Genomic DNA, 20,061 nt, shown 5'->3' on the forward strand with positions numbered 1-20,061 from the left:
CTATCCAAACAAATCACTTCTGTTGCTGCTGAAAATGTAAATTTCATCACTTCCAGTTCACCAGAAAACTCTCTTCTCCCATAACATTCATTCATTTTTATAAAACGTTACAGATTATGACTTAACTTTTACTCAGTGTTAAAAGTGCTTTTGTTTGTTTTTTATATTTTCACATTTTTGGTGTTTTATCTAGTTTCGGAACCAACATAACCACATTGTTTTGTACTCCAGACACGCATCTCCACAGTGCTAACACAGGCCTCTGCGGTGCAGCACGGTGTTGAGACTAATCGGTTGTGATGGTCCAGTGTGAACTCGGCAGGCTCCTGGCACCAGATCCCTTCCTTTACTGCCATTCCTCCATCTGCCACCGGATCCACCGGCTGTGTGTCACCGGGAATGGAAATGGAAATGGACTGTTCTTACAGTATATAGCGTTTTTCTAGCCTCAACGACTACTCAAAGTGCTTTTACATAGTGCAGAAACCGTTCACCATTCACACACATTCATACACTGTGAGGCAGCCGTACAAGGTGCCACCTGCTCATCAGATAAACACTCACACACATTCACGTTCCGATGCAGCATCGGGGGGCACTCGGGGTTCAGTGTCTTTTTCAAGGCCACTTTGATATGGGACTGCAGGGCCAGGGATTGAAACTAACCTTCCGAATGACAGGTGACCACTCTACCACTGAGCCCCAGGGAAGAAAATTTCACATGATAATACCCTGCACGCATGTAGTTTAAATCTTTATGATATAGCATGATATATATGAAGTTTTAATCCTCAAAACATATTTTCAAGTAGCCTATCAGTAGTGGAGTGTGGACATGTTTGCAGTTAAAGTCTTGTAGTCTGAGCCATCAGCTAACCTTAAAGTGCTCATATTATGCTCATTTTCAGGTTCATAATTGTATTTAGAGGTTACATCAGACTAGGAAACATGGTTTAATTTTTCGAAAAACACCATATACTTGTAGTACTGCACATTTCTGTGTGTTGAGCTCTCTGTTTTAGCTATCGAGTGAGGCAGGGCTCTGAGCCGGCCATGGCTCACCTCTGAGCATCGGAGAGCTCCACTTGGCGCTGTGTGCGTGTGTGTGTGTGTGTGTTGTACTACTAGTGGTAGCAGTAGCAATTAATTCCAATTTAACCCCTGGGGGTAGGTGACTTGAAGGCAACGGTTGCGGTTGCTGCCTGGAAGTTGATGTTGGAGTGTGACAATTATCCAATTAATTTACATTGTAGCTTGTTTCTCTGCTGCCGACTGCAGCTATCTCGTTTTATACTGGATCAATGTCAAAAGAAATCATTTCCTCACTAGTTTTTATTGTACCCGATACTCAATGAGCTGTTGCAGAAACAAGTCTGAAGCAATAAAGCAAAAGCTGTCAGATAAATGTAGTTCAGTAAACGTTCAATCCCCTCTGAGGTGTAGTGGAGTACAAGTATGAAGTAGCAACAGGGGCGATTCCAGGATCAGACTTTTAGGGGGGGGCTCAGCCCCTAATGAGAACAGTTCTAGGTCTAGTTTCCCCGTTTTAAGTTTTTCAAAAATAAAAACATGACGTGTTTTGGAGGTATATATGCTTCTGAGCTAAAAATGTCCCTGGATTTTGTCTGAGAAATCTGGTCACTTTAAGCTAGGCGAGCATTATAATGTGTGTTACAAAGTGACGCACGTTTGTCACAGAAGCAAAGGCTGGACTACAATAGAGCTGTTTGGAGCAGTTTGTGAAAAGTGGTTTTTCTGGAAGATGATAAGTCCCTTTGTGGTTGACTTTGGGCTTTTTCACTTTGTAAACCTACGACGTGCACCAAAAAGATATAACACAATAAAACACTATAAAAGTCAAAAAGTAAAATATGAGCACTTTAATAATCCTTGGAGCACACAAGAGACATGCACAATATATTTAGAACATCAGTGCAGGTGTTTGGGAAGCGGACATGGTGTCAGCATTAACCAAAGACATGTTGTAAGCATTAGTTTAAGTTTGAAATGGAAAATGTTGAAATGTATGCATAAAAGAAGGTTATTTAAAAGTTAGTGTCGCATTGCTAGACCTTCCTCCACAGCGCTGCGGAGGAGGAGGGTCTGGCTGTACACACAACATTTTGGGAAAGGACAGATTGGACAGATAATCTAGCTAGCTGATTTACCCCGCAGAGATCTGAGGAGCAGTTAACATATTCCTCAGAAATAAGTTAGTGTGGGCTTTTCTTAAATTGCTCAATACTATATTAAAGTGCTTATACAAAGCTTCTTGTCTTTTTCCCTTTCCTTTATTGTGTTATATATCTTGTTGGTGCATGTACTGTAATAGTGAAAAAAGCCCAAAGTCCGCCCCAAAGGGACTCGATTGTAGTCCAGCCTTTACTTCCGTGACAAATGTGTGTCACTTTGTAACAGACGTTATAATGCTCGCCTAGCTGCTAGCGAGGCACGCCCTCATACTCTACTTCTGACTGGCTAGTAGTCCTTACCTAGCTACTGCGCATGTGCGACTTCCAACAAAGACGGGAAGGAAGTGAGATGACTCACTCTGTGGCTAAAACAGAGAGCTCAACACGCAGGGTGAAAAGAGGAGCTGCAGCAATGTGCAGTACAACAAAAATATGGTGTTTTTGGAAAATGAAACCATGTAAATTATTCTTATATAACCTCTAAATACAATTACAAACCTGAAAATGAGCATAATAGCCTGCTTGTTGTTAATATCAAAACAATGCAATATGAAATACAATCAAGGTAGGCCTACGAATGACAATAACAGGCCTAAATTACTAAACAACTAAATAATTACTTAACAATAGTTGAAAAACTTAAAATGGAGGGTTAAAAGAAATATAAAGCTTTAGTTACCCTTTACCCTTCAGTCATTGGTTGAAAACCAGCATTTTATTTCTTTCCTTTATCACAATTTAATTGATGAAAATAAGATCATTTTATTTTTCAACTCCTTCATTTTACCTATATATTTTTTAGTCTTGGAACACATTTAACAATTTATCTGTACACCATTTCCCCCATGCAACATTAAAGATTTTCCAATGCATAACGTGCCCATGCATGTCCAAAGCGCATAGCAGCAGCTAGCTTGCTAAAAAACAAAAACACGCTTTCCTCATTTCACATTGCAGTGAAATTGGAACACACAGACGTGATACACATATTTTTAGATCCAGTGTGTTTTACACTTCTCGAGAACAACAGTATCTTTGCTGTCCTTTAGGAATAAATCCATAAATCTGCTTGGAAATCATAGGAAAAAAAACACTGCTTTAAACAATCAAACTCATCTCAGAATCATCAGGTTTTTCACTTTCTTTAGTATGAAAGTAATCCGGTGATAGATGTCTGTACATCCATGGGTACACTGCAAACATGAACCACTAACAGATAAAGCAAATTTTATTAAAGCTAATTTGCCAAAGTGTAAACCAATATAAGTAAACAAGAAACAGCAGGGAAGTCAGTCTGCAGTACAGTAGCTCTATGGCAACATTACACTTCCTGTAAACATCCCCCAAAGCTCTCAAATTATGGGAAATGTTGTTCGGCAAGTTAGCTAGACATACAGATAGAGAGGCAGGAAATGGACACAATCGTTTCTTTATTGCCAAAAAGATTTGCTACCAAATATTTCATGCATGAAAAAAAAAATCACAAACCTCTGACAAGCTGTTGTTTTTAGCAAGCATCGACAACACGACACATCAAATAACAGTGCAATGGCAATGGAAGTTACATTCAGGATTACGTGGTGCTAAGTGACCCATTGATCCGATGCACATAACGATGCATCAAAGCGGTTTGATTGAATTCAATGTGCGTCCATTATTACTTCCGTTTTTCAGTGAAATAACACTGATCATTTTACAGCCTCCCCTCCACACATTTTGACTAGGGCAAGAATATAATCTTACCTTAGCCTAAATCTACAAGGGGAACACCAGAAACCCAGAGAAAGTGGAGTACTTCCACCCTCCCATTAGGTTCCCCCTCTCCAGTTTGAGGTAAGCCTTGTCCCCTCTCTCCATCATCACCAGCCCGGCATTGGTGGCAGCTTCCCTGGTCACGTCCTGATCGCCTGCAAAGGCCGAAATCACCGGCCAGCCGTTATGAATCAGACTTACCTGGGAAACATGGATGAGGACAGCAGGTGAGCAGAGGGGAAAGACATTTGCAGCAAAGAGTAGGGTCAGAAAACATAGATGATGTAGAAATACAGCTGGTATTACATAGCTGCTGTAAAAGCCTTGAAATTCATAAAAATGTTAGCTTTTAGTTTGACAAGCAGGCATATTTTATCCAGTTAGGCTGCAGTTGGAGAACGATTTTGTTTGCCTGTTGACTAGATCAAAGGTATTCAGGTTTTTTAAGGACCCCTTAACTGAAAGAGACACGGAGTAATAATAATAATAATAATAATACATTTTATTTAACAGCGCCTTTCTGAACACTCAAGGTCACTTTACAGACCATAAAAGACAGGAGTAGGGACCCCCTACTATACAGTGTATAAAATGAAATTGCACATCAAACTGTGACTAGAAGCACTGTTCTTAGATACAGATTAAAGGTACTTTTTACTTTACTTGAGTATTTTTGTTCATGCCACTTTCTACTTTTACTCCACTACATTTCAGAGGGAAATAGTGTTATTCCACTACACCTGACAGCTTTGGTTACTTTACAAATTAAGGTTTTAGCACACAAAACACATGTCCTTTATGAAATGTTTGACTATAAATTGAACAACCCAACAATGTACAGGCCTACAAGTATGATTAAAATAGTGTTAAGATTAAACACTTAGTTAACTGACAGAAGTTTTTGATCGTTTCCAGCTGCTAAAATGTGAGTGTTTTTCAGGCATTGAGTACTTTTACTTTTAAAACTTTAAGTACATTTTTTCTGTTGATACTTTGACTTACTTACTTTGACTTAAGTACCATTTGGAATGCAGCACTTTTATTTGTAATAGAGTATTTCTACAGTGTGGCATTCAACCACTGGTTGGGAGTGTGTGTTCCCCAGCTCAATATCGTTTTAATATGACACATTAAGGATACTTTTAAAACAGTTTTATGATCTCAGCAATGTTATTTCCCTTTGTTAAATACTCAGTGATTTACCTGGGTCAATCTGTAAAAATCAGCCACCTAGAGCTTACTTCATAGCCTACTGATGTTGTTCGCCTTGAACCCTGTGCCCTTTGCCCGAGTGCTGAACAGATCTTTACAATTCATACTTTTTATAGGAATAGTTTGACATTTTTGGAAATATACTGAATAGCATCCTGGCTGAGAGTTACACTCGAAGATTGATTCTACTCTAATGTCTTGACAGTATAAAGCTACCGCTAGGACCTGGTTAGCTTAGCTAAGCATGAAGACTAGAAAAAGCTAGTCTGGTTCTTCACGGTAACAAAATCTGCCTACCAGCACCTCCACAAGTTACAAAAAAACAAAGTTCAAAAGCAACAATTTGCTATTTTATGGGGTGTTATTGGGTGCAACCAGTCTTGCTTGGCAATTGCTCAGAGTCAGGAAATCATCTGTTCTTTGTAAGGATCAAACAACCAGTAGCCTAATGTGTTAGTTAGTGAACTTTGAAGGTTAGGGTTTAGGGTGTTCTTCTTTTTTTTTTTTTTTTACATTTGAACACAGTTATACTATATTTTTCCCTCTGATCATACTAAGCAACACGTTGAACCATTCCTTTAAGCCGCTGGTGTTCTTACTTGTATTGTCTGCCGGTTGTAAACTTTGACAACATGAAAGCTGAAACTGTAGACACCTTTTGTAGGGGCCACGAAGATGCTCCTTGCCGGATCAAAATGGCTGCCAACATTTACTAGGATCTAAGAAGAATAGGAGATGAAGAGAGAGAGAATAAATAATACAACCAGGCCCTGAGCCAAGCTGCTAAAAGTGCATTCAAGTATTGAAATACTTAATCAAAATGTTGTTATTTTGGTTAGAAAGAACTACATTTTTGCCAGGAGAACAAGAGAGGGAGAATATGAACAAGGTGTACTGGCAGGACACAAACCAGGCATATTGAATTATTATTTGTCTGGTCTGGTCTGTGAATCATTGATTTGTATTAGTCTACTCGTTCAGTACCCAGACATCTTAGCCATCACTACACTATTATTTCTGTGCAACAATTTAATAGTCAAGACGTGACACATACAGTGCATTGTTTGTGACCTAGTTTATGACTTTCAATTCATCACAACATCTGACTCACTGGCATGACTCAGATCCTGTGTGTTTGTCACGGAATACAATGAATCTTCTGTTTGATCAGTGACTGGCAGTCAGTAGGAGCGAGAGGCAATGTTGGTCCAACACTTTAGTTATTAAAGTGGAAATACCAACTAGTATCAACAAAAAACATAACAACTATTGGATGAATTACCAACTTGAGTTTGAGTCAGACAATGACAAGCCAAACAAATCAACAGGATTGTATTTTCTTTGCCCAAGTCAAAAGAAATTTTCAGAACAACTTTCTTTGTTTCCCATTTTTTAAATCAGAAGCAAAGACCAATCACAGACCAGTATACTGCATATTTATCCAAACTGCTGTATAGGAGTGAAGATATAAGCCCACTGACCTTTTCTTCTAATTGTACAAGTCTTCCAGAAACTTTTTTATGAATACTATGCTATTTGGATTTGCCCAAATGCCAAGATTGGGACAAAAACAAGATTCTGAGCAGATAATTGAAGCTGGTGTTAATTGTGTTGACTGAGGTCAAACCTACAAGCAAATGCGTACTGAGCCTTGTTAGATTCGGCTGGCATTGTGAAGCTAAGGTTCATCTGAAGAACATCTGCCCACGTACTTAGTAGGCGAATTAAAATACAATTTAATTTGAACATAAAACATAAATAAACAAACGTGAAAGGCTTGTTCAACACTAACTTACGCCAATTAAAGTTTACAAAGGAAAGAATGAGACCGATTTGCTTAATTTGCAACCAAGAAATTACCATTTGAAGAGGTTGGGTACAACGCCACTACGACACCGCACTTGGGATGGGATCGGTTTCTCTGCCTGATCTTCATTTCTTTTATGCCCAAGTTTAAAGACTCAGTGATAAAATCAAAATGTAATTTCAGAATACAATACAGAAATGTGATTTGTGTCCATGTTTAGAATTTCTTAGAACTTAAATACCATATAAAACTTAATTCATCTTTTCTGGGCTTGTGAAACTGTGGAAATGTGGCAAGTGAACCTTTTGGCAAATCAGCGTTAAAAAACAACAAAAAGCATATCAACCAGTGCGGACTGGTAAAATCTCCTACTTTTTGCTTCTTAAATGGTTATCCACCCAATTTTGAAGACATGTGTACACGTGTCAACTACAGAAACCCACCTGGTCAAAGTAGATGGTCATGGTGCGGTTGCTCATCTCTGAGGGTTCGTGGTTGGTGTTTCGGATGGCCGAAAATGCCACCCGACCTGTTCCTGACCTCACCGACATGCCCAGGGCGTTACCCGAAGGCTCCGCAGAGGGGGTGGAGTCGCACACCACTAGACATTTTCCTTCCAACACAATTGGCTCTGTGTCATTCTGGCAACTGACTTCTGAGGGCCCCCAATGGACCAGAAGCAGCAGTCCAACGTAAAAAACAGCGTGGGGAGCAAGGTAGGGCGGAGAGGGAGGAGATGGACTGGGCATAGTTCCAAATGACGGCGTGCTTTCGGTGTTGCAGGGAACAGTGACAATATGGCCACCACAAATCTTCAGTGAGAGTGTGTCTTCTTGAAGAACACCTCACTTTAGCAACAGGATCATAATTTCACATGGAAATTCAACCAAGGATTTCTTGCATCTCACGGGACATTAAATGATTCAGGTAATCCTCAGCTGAGAGTTCTGCCAACACCGGGTGGAGAAGGAGTCTCTCTAGGGAGGACTATAAGTTGACACCGAGATGGCAGCTTCTCAGTGAGCAGACAGTGAGCCCCTATAGGTATAGTCTGAGGTCATCCAGTTTCTTACACCACAGCGAGAACGGCATCAACCAAACAAAATCCAAACTGGCTTTGGGGCAGTCAAGGCTTCGGGCCTGTTTAAAGCATTAGACACAAAAATGTTGCTTATTTTCTCTACATGAAAACCATGATACGACAGAAGCTCAGCTACCTCAAGACAATTTTCTATGTTTACAATTTCAGAGAATTGTTGAGGACAGTTAGATTGGAAATGGCATTCAGATAATGCTAAATTATCAACACAAATTAAAGGTGAATGAAGCATACTGTATTTATCAACTAAGCTTAAAATATGGGTGTACACATTCAGTAGGTTTGCCTGTGTAATGTGTGTATAAGTAAATATACCTAAAATTACAACTGCTGGTACCAGAGGTTGAATGTTTTTAATGTTGAAAGGTGGTGTTGCTGTGTTTCTGACCCAGGTCAACCAAGATTGACAAAGAGGTGATTAGACAAGAGAAAGATGCCCAAGGGAATGGCAGTGGATATTAAGAGGAAATAATAATGCTGAAGAAGAAAACATGTAGATGAAGAAGTGATGAGGTAATGTTTTGGCCAGGAAGAGCGCGTGTGAGTGCCAGCTGGACTCAGGAGGGGGGGACAGCAGACTATCACAATCCTACCACCGAGAGGCCATCTGTGAATAAACATTCACACTCTTTCTCCCTCCTCACCTTTCCAATTATATCCCTGTCTCGCTCTTACACTCCTTTCCACAAACCCCCATTAAACACACTAAAACATACAAATGTCACAATACTAGTTTAAGCATCATGTGAGTGACAGATGTGTTGATCCGTATATCACCATGAATTACACATCAGCTGACTCTTTATACACAGCAGAGAAGCGTTGTTCTAATGTTAAAAACTTTTTTTTCAAGAGTCAACATTTCATACGATAAAAGTAAAGAGTTTAGTGAAAAATGAAGAGAACATCCAGCATCATTTTCAAGAGTTTAGCGAATTCCCACAATAAGCGACTTAACAACACACCCAACAATAAGCAGTACAAGCATTTTCACAAAAGCAACCCGTGCAACATGCAAAAAAAATAATACGGTTTGTTCAAAAATTTGGCCAAAACACCCACCTCTCAGCGATGGCTCTGCAGCAACATAGAGAAACCAGCTTTCTTCAGTAAAGTTAGAGCATCCCAAGAGCCTTGTTCCCCGTTACCTTCAGAATTTTCTCCTGCTCCTCCTCTCTTTTCCCCATCTCTCTCTCTCCCGCCTTTTTTTCTCTTTCTAACGATCTCTCTGTTCCAGGGAACCCCTGTGTTCGAGCAGACGTTTAATCACATCATGAGCGTCACAGCCCTTCTGTTTTTCACGGCTCCTCGACCCCCTACTGCACCTGATTTCCCTCCCTCCTCCTTCATCTCTTTTACCTCAGATATCACAAAGTAGACGGCAGAAACTGGGGCTCCATTACAAACGGAAATAATATCCTTTTTGTGGAGGAACAGCTGGTGCTTTACTGTATTTTGCAAAGAGAGACCCTAGTCATGACTAACGTGACTATCAAAACAAAGACCACATTAGCTCTGTTTACAACACACACAGAGGGAGTGTGACTTCTTTCTATGCTCAGGATGGTATTAATTTATTTTATCTTGACATAGCAAATATTTTTCTGCTGCTACATTAATAAATGTCAAATACAGCCCCTTTAACTGAAGTCCACCTCTCCACAAGTCTGCAACACCACCAAGCAACGGGCACCTGCTTACACACTGTTAAGCCTTCTCTGTGTCTTGTTCCAAATCAACAAAAAAAGTATTTGTGTAGGACAGGTCAAAGGACATATATGCTGTGTCTCAATTTGCACACTTCCACTTACTATTTTGAGCACATCCCACTGACAAGTATGGCAAAACGCAGTGCGCTCTAAATACATGAGTGTGAATGGAACACTGGACACTTCTTACCCTAAATGGTCACCATCTAAGTAGCGGAGATCAATCAAAGTTGTTTAAATGGTGGATGAGAAACCTGCTGCGGTTGGGGTTGCTCTGGAAAACTGAACTATACAAACAGAGTTAAACATTTGTATTTTTTCACTTAGTACCATTATACTGTTGTCTGATAGAACCCATCAGTGGGTTTATTAGGTTAATTTAGCAGTCTGTGATGATTTGGTACTTCACCTTTAAAAAGAATGTGGTCAAATGTTGCAATTGTCATTTCCTAAAGTGCAAAACATGCATGAGTATATATTCCTACAAGTAAGTATACTAACACTAAGTATCCAAATTGAGACACAGCAATAGTTGAAAACAAAATCTCATATGAGAGGGGTTGCTAATTGATCGTAAGTTGAGTTTTGGTATTTACACATGCAAGTTGACACATTTGCCTATCACACCGGGCAACCTAATACAATGCCGTTTAAGATGGAGTCATTGTACAATACCCGCCTGATCGAGTCTAGACGCTGGTGGTGATGTTGATGAAAGAAGAGGATGCTGAGATCTGAATGAAGGAGAAGAGAAGCGAGCTCTGGTGAGCTCAGACCTGAGACCTGAAAATGATGAACTGGAGGTGAACGGGGAGGAGATGGGGCGCGACAATTCACGCTTAAAATGAGAACCGACACTGACAATGTGAAGCAGGAGGAGAGCGAGAGTGAGAACACAAGATAGTCCGCTGGCTGAACTCATGCTGATCTTCGTTAGATTCATGACTGCTCAGCTTGCAGCAAGTCATAGTGACGTGTATGTCAAAACATCATGAAACATGAATACTGGGCTTTCAAAAGAATACTCACCCAACATTTTACTGTGTAGTGATAACTAACAGCTACATTTCAATTTGTGACTATTTGTTTTTTTCTTTTATTTAGTTCATTTAAAGCAAAAGTTAGGTATTTTTCAACCTTGACCATATTTTCTCATGTTTTTTTTTGTCTGACTAATTGGAGCAACAATTTTTGGAATTGATCCAGTATCGAGCAAAAAGGTTCCCATTTCTAAATTTGTTGTCCCCATTAATCACAACAATATGGAAAACTGGATCCAGGCTGGAAAAACCAGGATTTTCTATTTAACATGTTCCTAAAACAGGTTTCAGCAATTATACTGTTGTTGGCTATGCCAAAGCTCATTGCTTCATTACTTCATTACCGGAAAGTGGCATTCATTACTTAATTACCAAAAGTGGCATTCATTACTTCATTATCGGAAAGTGGCATTCATTACTTCATTACCGGAAAGTAGCACAACAACAGGGCTCAGCATCTAAGTTAAGAACATGGTAAAAGTATGCAGATGAATCATACTTGACCTAATTTAATGACAGCTGGACACTAAGGCTCATGGGCCATTTCTTCGTATAGTTACTCATACTGCTTACTGTTACCTTTGCATATGCCCGCTGATTCACACAATTTTATTTGAGTTTTACTCAAAATGTAAAAAACGTTTTGGATCAAAGCACATTGAACATTGTAGGATTTTAAAAAGAAGATTTGTTATGTTGGTCTGTTGGACAATGGTGGTTCAATGGTCGGTTCCCTACATAAGGCCAGACGGGAATATTTCAAATATTTGGTGGATTGCAATAAACTTTTGGACAGACCTTCATGTTCCCCAGACAATAATTCCTAATGATTTTGATGATCCTGACTTACATTTTAGTACCAGCATGTGGTTAAATACTGTTTTTTTGGGTAAAACAGCTAAACTATTGATGGATTGCCATTGAATATTGTCACAGAAGTTCATGTCCCACACAGACATTACATTTTGAAAAGTTAGTTCTGAATCATTATTTACATCTTGGTTATCTTTAGGTCTCATTCTTGAAATTAGCAGATCAAAAAATACAAGGCTATATAAAAGTTTATGTGAGCTGTGAGATTTTGGTAAGGTGGAAAATGAGTTGTGGTGTATCTTCAAACAATGATGCTTAAAGAGTGTTCATTTTCCAAATTTCCAAAATGTACAAATGATTCTAAAAGTTGAGTCGAGTTGGTTGTCTACATTTTCAAAACTGTTTTTGTTTTGTTTGAAAATGAATAAACAGGATTCTAGATCTGGCTAGTCTAGCTCAGCAGGTCTGTGGGATGACAACGTTGCTGGGATAAAGCCTGACATCATCTCTCATGCGATGGATGTCCCTCCCCTATCCCCTCTCGCTATCTCCGCAACAGGGGCCTAGCAGCGCCTAGGACAGTTGTGATTGGTTTTAAGAAATACAAACAAACCAGAGAATTTTTTACCCTATCCCAGAACACACAAAAAAATACATACGCATACATATTATTCTTATCTCAGGCGATTGTCTAGGCTATATTTTATTTTTTCACACATACTCACAGTAATTTACCTGAGAAACTCATTTTTCAATGGTTGGCTGCTGATTTATACGTCCGGAAATGACAGAACAATTATTGTGTTCTGCAGCTGAGAGACAAACATGGACATGTCCCCAAGATAGTGTGTAACAAGATGAAACAGAGTAACTGGAAATACCAGTGATGTAAGGTGGTAAATGTGCGGGAGGAGGAGCTTAACAGTAATTCAGCCAGTAATTAGAAAATTACAACCAATTCACCTGCAAACGAGGAGTGACTGAGGGGTATTTAAACATCATCGCTGCATCGCTTGTACTATGTTCACAATCTGAAGAAGACGATCAGGACACATCTTCACAATCTGAAGAGGACGATCAGGACGCTCGACATGACAACCCAAACAAGTAAGACGATGCTGATATTAGACTACTGCAACAAGAAAACTGAATGATATATTGTGGGACTGCTCTGGTGACATTAATTAAAATCATTTTGTTAATTTAAAAGATTTTGATGAACAATAAAAGTTCATCAAGTCAATCAATTATTAAGTTTAATATAATGTGTTATTTTTCTTCAGCACCAAACATGGAGCTTGATGTGTCGTTTGAGGAGCAGTTCAACTGCTGCATCTGTCTGGACATCTACACCAAGCCTGCCACCATCCCATGTGGACACACCTTCTGCCTGGACTGCATCGACGGCTTCTGGGACACTAAGACCAAGGCTGAGTGTCCGCTGTGCAAAGAGACATTCAGAAAGCGTCCAGAACTCAGGATCAACCAAGGATATGAAGAAATCATTCTTCTCTATTTCAGGTTGGTTTCTTTTTTTTTTAGTCAAACTGGTTCTTTGGGAAAAACGTATAAAGCAAAATATTAGAATTGAGATTTGACATAATTTAATTTGAATCAAAAGGTCTCAGGAGGGCAATGGTGACGGTGTGGGAAGCAGGAGAACTTCCCTTGTCCCACCTTTGGAGGCTGAAGAGATTCCCTGCGACATCTGCCGCGGAGACAAGTCTCCATCATTCAAGTCGTGCCTCGTGTGCCAGGCGTCTTATTGTGAACTTCACCTCACACCGCACCTGAGGGATCCAGCGCTGCACAGACACCGACTTACTGATCCGGCCACCTTCGCCACCAGTCACCTCTGCAGAAAGCACCACAAGCCGCTGACAATGTTCTGCAAGAAGGACCAGAAGTCTGTTTGTGTTCAATGCACAGAGAGGAAACACAAACACCACCAGACCTCCCCCATGGAGCAGGCGAACAAGAGGGTGAAGGTGTGGAAAAGTTTTTGTTTTGCTTTAAACTCGGCTTTCCTCCTGTTTTGCAATTATAGAAATGTTCCTATATCAAGTCATGGAATTACTTATGTCAACAAATTTCCCCTTTCAAGACTTTACATACAGTATTTTCCCTCAGCTGCTTTTTGTCCAGCATTATATTCAAATTTGTATTTTTTTTTAAAACATTTTGCAGATTCGTTTGAGGGAGACGGTATCCAGCATTCAACCGATGATCCAGGCTAGACTGAGAAAAGTGAATGAAATTAAAAAATCAGTGGCTCTAAGCAAAGTAAGTTATTGTTTGGATGCATAATTAAAAAGAGCATGTCTGTTTTTATCTGTATAATAATTTACATGTTTCTGTTGTTTCAATCAACAGCAAATCACAGAGAGGGAGATAGAGAGCAGTGCTCAGGTGTGCAGCATGCTGATAAGCGCCATCGAGAGACAGCATGCCGGGCTGGTGGAGGAGCTGGAGAAGAGGCAGCAAGAAGCTGAGAGGAGAGCCCAGGAGCTGTTCCAGGAGCTGGAGCAGGAACTCAATGATCTGCAGATGAGGAGCAGCGAACTGCAGTACCTGGAGCAAACTCGGAACCCTGTTCACCTCATACAGGTAAGATACCTCAACTGCATTTATCCTGATCTGCATCAGCATTTAAAGAACTGTACTCATGAGAAACCTGTCCATCCTTCCCCATCTTTAGAGTTTCCCGTCTCTAAAGCGACTCCCTTCCACTAGAGAGTGGTCAGAGGTCGCAGTCCACTCAGATAACTGCATGGGGGCGGTGACGAGAGCCGTCTCCAAGCTTGGGGACATCTGCCAGGAACTTGCCAACAAACTATCCGCAAAAGGTCGGTACATCCTTTGTGAGAAAGTGATTCTCTACGTCACAAAATGACTAGAGATTGTTGTGGAAATCAGTGCATAAAAATAATAATATTTATAATAATATTTTTGCAGAAGCAGACAAACTGGATCAATATGCAGGTGTGTTCACAATCTCACATCCACTGCTTATTTCTGTAAACTAGTTTAACCTTGGTTAGTTCACCTTTTTATTACCTGTCTCACTGTTTTTCTTCTTTGGTTCTGCAGTCAATGTCACTCTGGATCCTGATACTGCTTCAGGCTGGCTGGTCCTGTCTCCAGACAGAAAGAAGGTATTGTCTGACTTCTGATCATTAAATGAAATGTGTAAAGAACACAGTCCTTCTAGGAAAATACTAGGTCTTCAGAGTAGATTGGATTTCTTCTCACATTTAGAGTCTGTGAAGACAGTGAATTTTTCAGAAATTGGTCTAGCTTTTATATTATAAACATCTCCTGCTGTGGGACATTTTACTGTAATAGAAGGAAAATATAAGACATATCGTCACATGAAAAATGGAAAGAATTGTGATGTGAGAATCAAATTCAAAGGGGAGTCAGATCAAATTCTTGCTAGTAAGGCAAATGTTTAGTAAGATGAAGATGATGATGATAACAATGAAAATGTTAATTAACAGGTGAGCATCAGCAGCAAGAAGAACTATTGTCCAATCCCAGACAGTCCTCAGCGCTTTGACTCCTGCGTCTGTGTTTTGGGGAAACAAAGCTTTGCATCTGGAAGACGCTACTGGGTTGTTGAGGTGAGAAGCTCAGAAACAAGTAAACACACTTTAAAATTAAACAAATCCAGTAGAATGTGTCCTGCCAGCAAAGATGTACACCAGCAGATTTAACAGTTGAACAGTTGAAATGACAATTTCCGTTAAGACCAGCAGTGTACAGATACAGTATACAGAAACAGAAATTAGATTTTTTTTTTTGTTTAAAAATGAATTGAGAATTTCAAGCAGAGTCAAGCAAATTAAATCAGATTCAACATGCACTGTATTTTTCAGTTGAAGAGACATTACCAACATGACATTATTTGAAACAACACAGCCGACCTGAAGTGAATCCCAGCACTTAAACGACATTTAAAGGAACGATGCACGTCTGACTCTAGTCTGTTCATTGTGTTTCAGGTTGGGGATAAAACAGACTGGGATGTCGGCGTGGCCAGGGAGTCCATCAACAGGAAGGGGGTCCTCACGGTGTCTCCCAGCAGCGGGTACTGGGCGATCTGCCGGAGGAAAGGGAGCAGTCTCAGCGCCTGTGCCGGTCCCTCTGTCACCCTCCACCTCAAGGAAACCCCCAAGAAAGTGGGCGTGTTCCTGGACTACGAGGAAGGGTCGGTGTCCTTCTACGACGCAGAAGCAAAGACCCACATTTACACTTACAGCGGGTGTGACTTCTCTGAGCTCCTCTACCCGTACTTTAACCCCTGTGTCCAAGAAGATGGGAAGAACGCCGCCCCGCTGATTATCTGTCCTGTAGACGGAGGAGTCAGGGAAGGTCGGGACATAACCATTGAGTCAGCTGCATGATGTGTCATAAGAAAGGATGATGCTAACTGATGTAAAAAAAATGTAAGTTTATATATATTATATTATATTAGGTCTATATTTATTGTACTGCAATAATATTTAATTGTACTGCAACAATATTTGACCAACACTGGCCTGCAACAGGCCGACAACCACGAATAAAAGATTTCAATTTCATTGTTCAAATGAATCTTTCAAAATAATATATTATATCAATTTAATATGGATATATTGTGTACATATATGTAAATGAAATGCTTCACATGTTGACTGTATTGCAAAACCTTAGTCCATAACTTATTGGGCAAGGTATAATTTATAATTGTGAAACTAAAAATAAAGTTGTTTTGAAGATAAAAACTGTACTGATTGTGTCATTTTTTTATTAGCGTTGTTAGTATTATTACAGTTTTTTTTTTTTGTGGTTGTTTTTAAAAAGCCTCCTATGCACTGCATGGTGTTTAAAATTAGCATGTGTGCTAAGACACTTAAGAAATGCATCTAATTTTGATCTATTTATTGCATTTAGGTCAGGTTTCAAAAAGTGTATTTACAAAAGCTTTTGTTTTTTTCAGTGTATTTCCATGGTAGCGTCTCCAGTTTGCCGCTTTCACTGACTACGTTTACATACATGTAATATTCCGGTTGTAGCACTGATTCTGAAAAAAAAGATAATCCAACTAAGTCGTTCAGTACTCATCACTCAAAACACATAAACCTGATATCATAACATCAACAGATCAAGAGACAATGTCCTAACAGCTTTACCAACACATGCCAACATTTACCCTTAAACACACACACACACACACACACACACACACACACACACACGCACGCACGCACACGCACACACACACACACACACACACGCACGCACGCACGCACGCACACACACACACACACACACACATACACACATACACACACACACACACACACACACACACACACATATTCAATCACTGATGCACAGGATGTCATGCAAGGTTAAAGGTTCAGTGTTCAGCTCAAGGACACTTCTGCATTGACATTTGCAATTTGTTTAAGTGGCACCACAAATTGGTTTCAACTGCTAGGTTTCTCACATGTCCTTTTCTTATTTTACCTTACTTTTTTATAGAAAAGGTTTTGAGTAAGCATGTTATTACTGTCCCACGTTCAGCTATTTAGTTTCACACAGCATGGATGTGACCTGCTTGTTGTTCATGAGCAATTGAGGCATTACTTACCCCAACCCCAACCTTACAGTTGTTGTTTTTTTTTTACTGTGACCTGATAATGTGAACACTCTTGCAGAAGATTTAATGTAAAGTACAAAAGCCTTACTGTTAACTTAACTCTAGTATTTTAACCCAACCCATGAATCTCTGACAAAAGAACTACACAGATATTGGGTTTTCTTCATTGTTAGAACCATTGCAAAATTCTTTTTTAGAAACATTTTGAAATTTATGATATAAACCTTTACAGGAGGCACAGATTGAAACAGTTGATCATTTTGACCCAGTGTGGAGATGGACGCCCCGACTTCCTCATTTCCGAGGAATAAACGTGTAATAATGTTTGTCACAAGTGTGCCTGTTGGTAATGTTTGTGTTGTGTTCTACCACATATATCAGATCAACCCGCGCTCAAAATGACAGTACACGGTGTACAGTACATTGGATGTGGTACACACCTTTGTAGTGTAACAAATCAAGGGATTTTTATTTTATTTTACGAATGACAGGTAACATTTTGATTGTCTAAAACGACCCAGAGGAGAGTTTCATAAATTAATCTAATATCCAAATCAGAGAACATAATGGTTGCACTTTTTAACACATTATCAACATTGTCAAACAGTTGCATTTTTTGGTTAGGTTCAGGAGCCAAAACTACTTGTGGTTTGGATTAAAGTCAATACATTTGTTACATAATGCCTTAGTACTTACAACAGGAGCACCCAGTAGAAGATAGGGAGTGTCTGTGTTTTGGGAAGACTGAATGGAAAGGACTACATGATGTTTATCTTAGTGGAAGGGGCCCCTGGTCTTCCGGGGGGGGGGGGGGGGAGAGAAGCTCTCCTAGCTTCTGCAAAGCTTGTATTGATGCTGAATTCTTTGATGTAATAAACCTTTTAATAATCAAGTAGTTGATTACTTATTTAGCTTCAATAGCAGGCTACCAACAAATCTCTTTTGATTGCACCTTGGCTAAGAACATAATGGTTACAAAAAACCTTACATGTAGCACTTGGACTTATATGAAGCTAACATGATTCTTGCTGTTCGTTTGTACCTTTAATGTACTTCATGGAATTTGCTTTGGATAGAAGCGTAAGCTAGACGTAATGTAATGTAATACTAAAAGTGTCCAACAAGAACTGGTGAGTGAAAAAGTTAGTTAGCATTGCTGCTTAGTATGCTTATGCTAACCAACATGTATACTGATGATCTGTCAATGTGATGATAGGTTTCCCAACTTTCTCTCAAAAGCCTGAAAGACAAGGCATTTGATGAGTAGTTGTTTAGATTTTTCCTGTATTGAATAGTATTGTAGATATATAGATTGATGAATATTGGTTAAGATGATCCAGTGATCTACGTCACATTTTGTTTACACACATACTCACGTTCATTCACTTGAGCATAATTGATCGTGTTTTGGCTGCTGCTGTATGACTCACATACCTGAAAACAATGATGAAAGAAAAAAATCCTGTGGTCTGTTGCTGAGAGCCAAACATTCAATTCCCATGCAAGGACAACATGTCCTCAGGATCAAGTTGAAAACAATATGAACTAACTAACTTACTATGTTACTTTGTTAAAAGTCCGGTATTTTCCCCTTAACTTCTTCAGGGATGAACTCCATTCCCTGCTTGAAAGTCCTCTGTTTTGGGAGCCACCCATCCGACCCAACCTCTTCTCTATCTTACACCTGGTGCTCTGGTATAAATACTAAGGTGCAGTGTAACAAATGTATTAATTTCAACAAAAAAACAAAATCTTTTTCTAAACTTAACTAAGTAGTTTTGGTCCCTAAACCTGTGTATGTTTTGGTTTGCTATGCTTTCTTTATTCCTTATTTGTCATCTATTTTGCATGTTAATTTATTTGATGTACTTTAATTATTGATCCAATTTCAGTTTGCATGTTTAGTTGTGTTGCTTTAGGCCTGGGATGCTTTTATTTTGTAGTGTTGATTTGCATGTTTTTATTTGTGGTGTTCAATTAGGGCTGTGTGTCATTATTTCACCTTCTTCTACCCATGTGTTTTAATTACCATTAATGTTTTACCAACTGCAGATTTTGAAGAGGCTTATAGGCGCCGGACGCAGGACGAGCGTTTCATATCGTAGAGTGAGGATTGTCAGGGAGGGAGCTGAAGGTAAAGACAAAAGATCGGAAGAGAGTTTGACCATCGAAACCTGCTGGTTGGACTAGGGGTGGCAGTAGCTCAGTCCGTAGGGAGTTGGGTTGGGAACCGGAGGGTCACTGTATGGTCCCCGTATGGACCAAAAATTGTAGTGGATTGGTGGCTGGAGAGATGCCACTTCACCTCCTGGGCACTGCCAGGTGCTGTTGAGCAAGGCACCGCATCACCCGCTCAAGGTGCTGGTTCGCCTGGCAGCCCACTCACTCTGACATCTCTCCATTAGCGCATTTATAGATCCTGAGCATGTGTGTGTACTTCAGGACTATGTGTAAAACTAACAAAGTGTGGACAGAGTGGGAATTGTAATTTCCCCACAGGGGATTAATCAACAGATTTAAATTAAAAAAAAAAACAGTGAGTATCCTTGGCTGTGACAAAGCGCCAGTATAAGTTGTAGAACGGTCTGTGAGAGCTGTGTGGAGGCAATCCCAAATCTTTTTTTAATATTTTGATTAAAGCACCTTTAAACATCCACTACTTTAAATGTTCAAATTCAAGTTAGTCCTCATGCAAGGGTGTTTAAATCATCAGGTTACAGTTAACAAAAAAATAACCCATGTACAATAGTCTGTTTATTGTGTTCCACAAATGCACAGTGGGGCATTGGC

The 20,061-nt window shown here is 39.7% G+C and overlaps 2 protein-coding genes across 6 annotated transcripts; one reads left to right on the plus strand and one right to left on the minus strand.

Annotated features, from left to right (window-relative positions):
• Positions 1–285: 285 nt before the first annotated feature.
• Positions 286–9,348, minus strand: si:dkeyp-74b6.2 (cerebellin-1). 3 transcript variants are annotated; one of them, XM_032544389.1, is made up of 6 exons: positions 9,125–9,341; positions 7,407–8,103; positions 5,756–5,875; positions 3,936–4,145; positions 2,565–2,596; positions 286–383 (listed from the first exon to the last, which is right to left on the minus strand). In XM_032544389.1, the coding sequence occupies exons 2-4, from the start codon at positions 7,710–7,712 to the stop codon at positions 3,948–3,950; spliced, it is 624 nt and encodes a 207-aa protein (XP_032400280.1). In that variant the 5' UTR covers positions 7,713–8,103; positions 9,125–9,341; the 3' UTR covers positions 286–383; positions 2,565–2,596; positions 3,936–3,947. The 3 variants fall into 3 exon arrangements, with proteins under 3 accessions (XP_032400280.1, XP_032400279.1, XP_032400281.1); XM_032544388.1 differs by lacking the exons at positions 286–383; positions 2,565–2,596 and having other exon boundaries at positions 3,608–4,145; XM_032544390.1 differs by lacking the exons at positions 286–383; positions 2,565–2,596; positions 5,756–5,875 and having other exon boundaries at positions 3,608–4,145; positions 9,125–9,348.
• Positions 9,349–12,661: 3,313 nt separating this feature from the next.
• On the plus strand, positions 12,662–16,061 carry LOC116707148 (E3 ubiquitin-protein ligase TRIM39). Of its 3 annotated transcripts, none has more exons than XM_032544373.1 (10): positions 12,662–12,731; positions 12,908–13,145; positions 13,246–13,612; positions 13,812–13,907; positions 13,998–14,231; positions 14,323–14,470; positions 14,580–14,606; positions 14,715–14,779; positions 15,125–15,247; positions 15,629–16,061. In XM_032544373.1, exons 1-10 carry the CDS (start codon positions 12,716–12,718, stop codon positions 16,028–16,030), a joined length of 1,716 nt encoding a protein of 571 aa, XP_032400264.1. In that variant the 5' UTR covers positions 12,662–12,715; the 3' UTR covers positions 16,031–16,061. The 3 variants fall into 3 exon arrangements, with proteins under 3 accessions (XP_032400264.1, XP_032400262.1, XP_032400263.1); XM_032544371.1 differs by having other exon boundaries at positions 12,677–12,728; positions 12,902–13,145; XM_032544372.1 differs by having other exon boundaries at positions 12,677–12,728; positions 12,902–13,145; positions 14,580–14,601; positions 14,710–14,779.
• Positions 16,062–20,061: the final 4,000 nt, after the last annotated feature.

The sequence above is a fragment of the Etheostoma spectabile genome, chromosome 19, assembly GCF_008692095.1.
Source record: "Etheostoma spectabile isolate EspeVRDwgs_2016 chromosome 19, UIUC_Espe_1.0, whole genome shotgun sequence".
Lineage (NCBI taxonomy): Eukaryota > Metazoa > Chordata > Actinopteri > Perciformes > Percidae > Etheostoma > Etheostoma spectabile.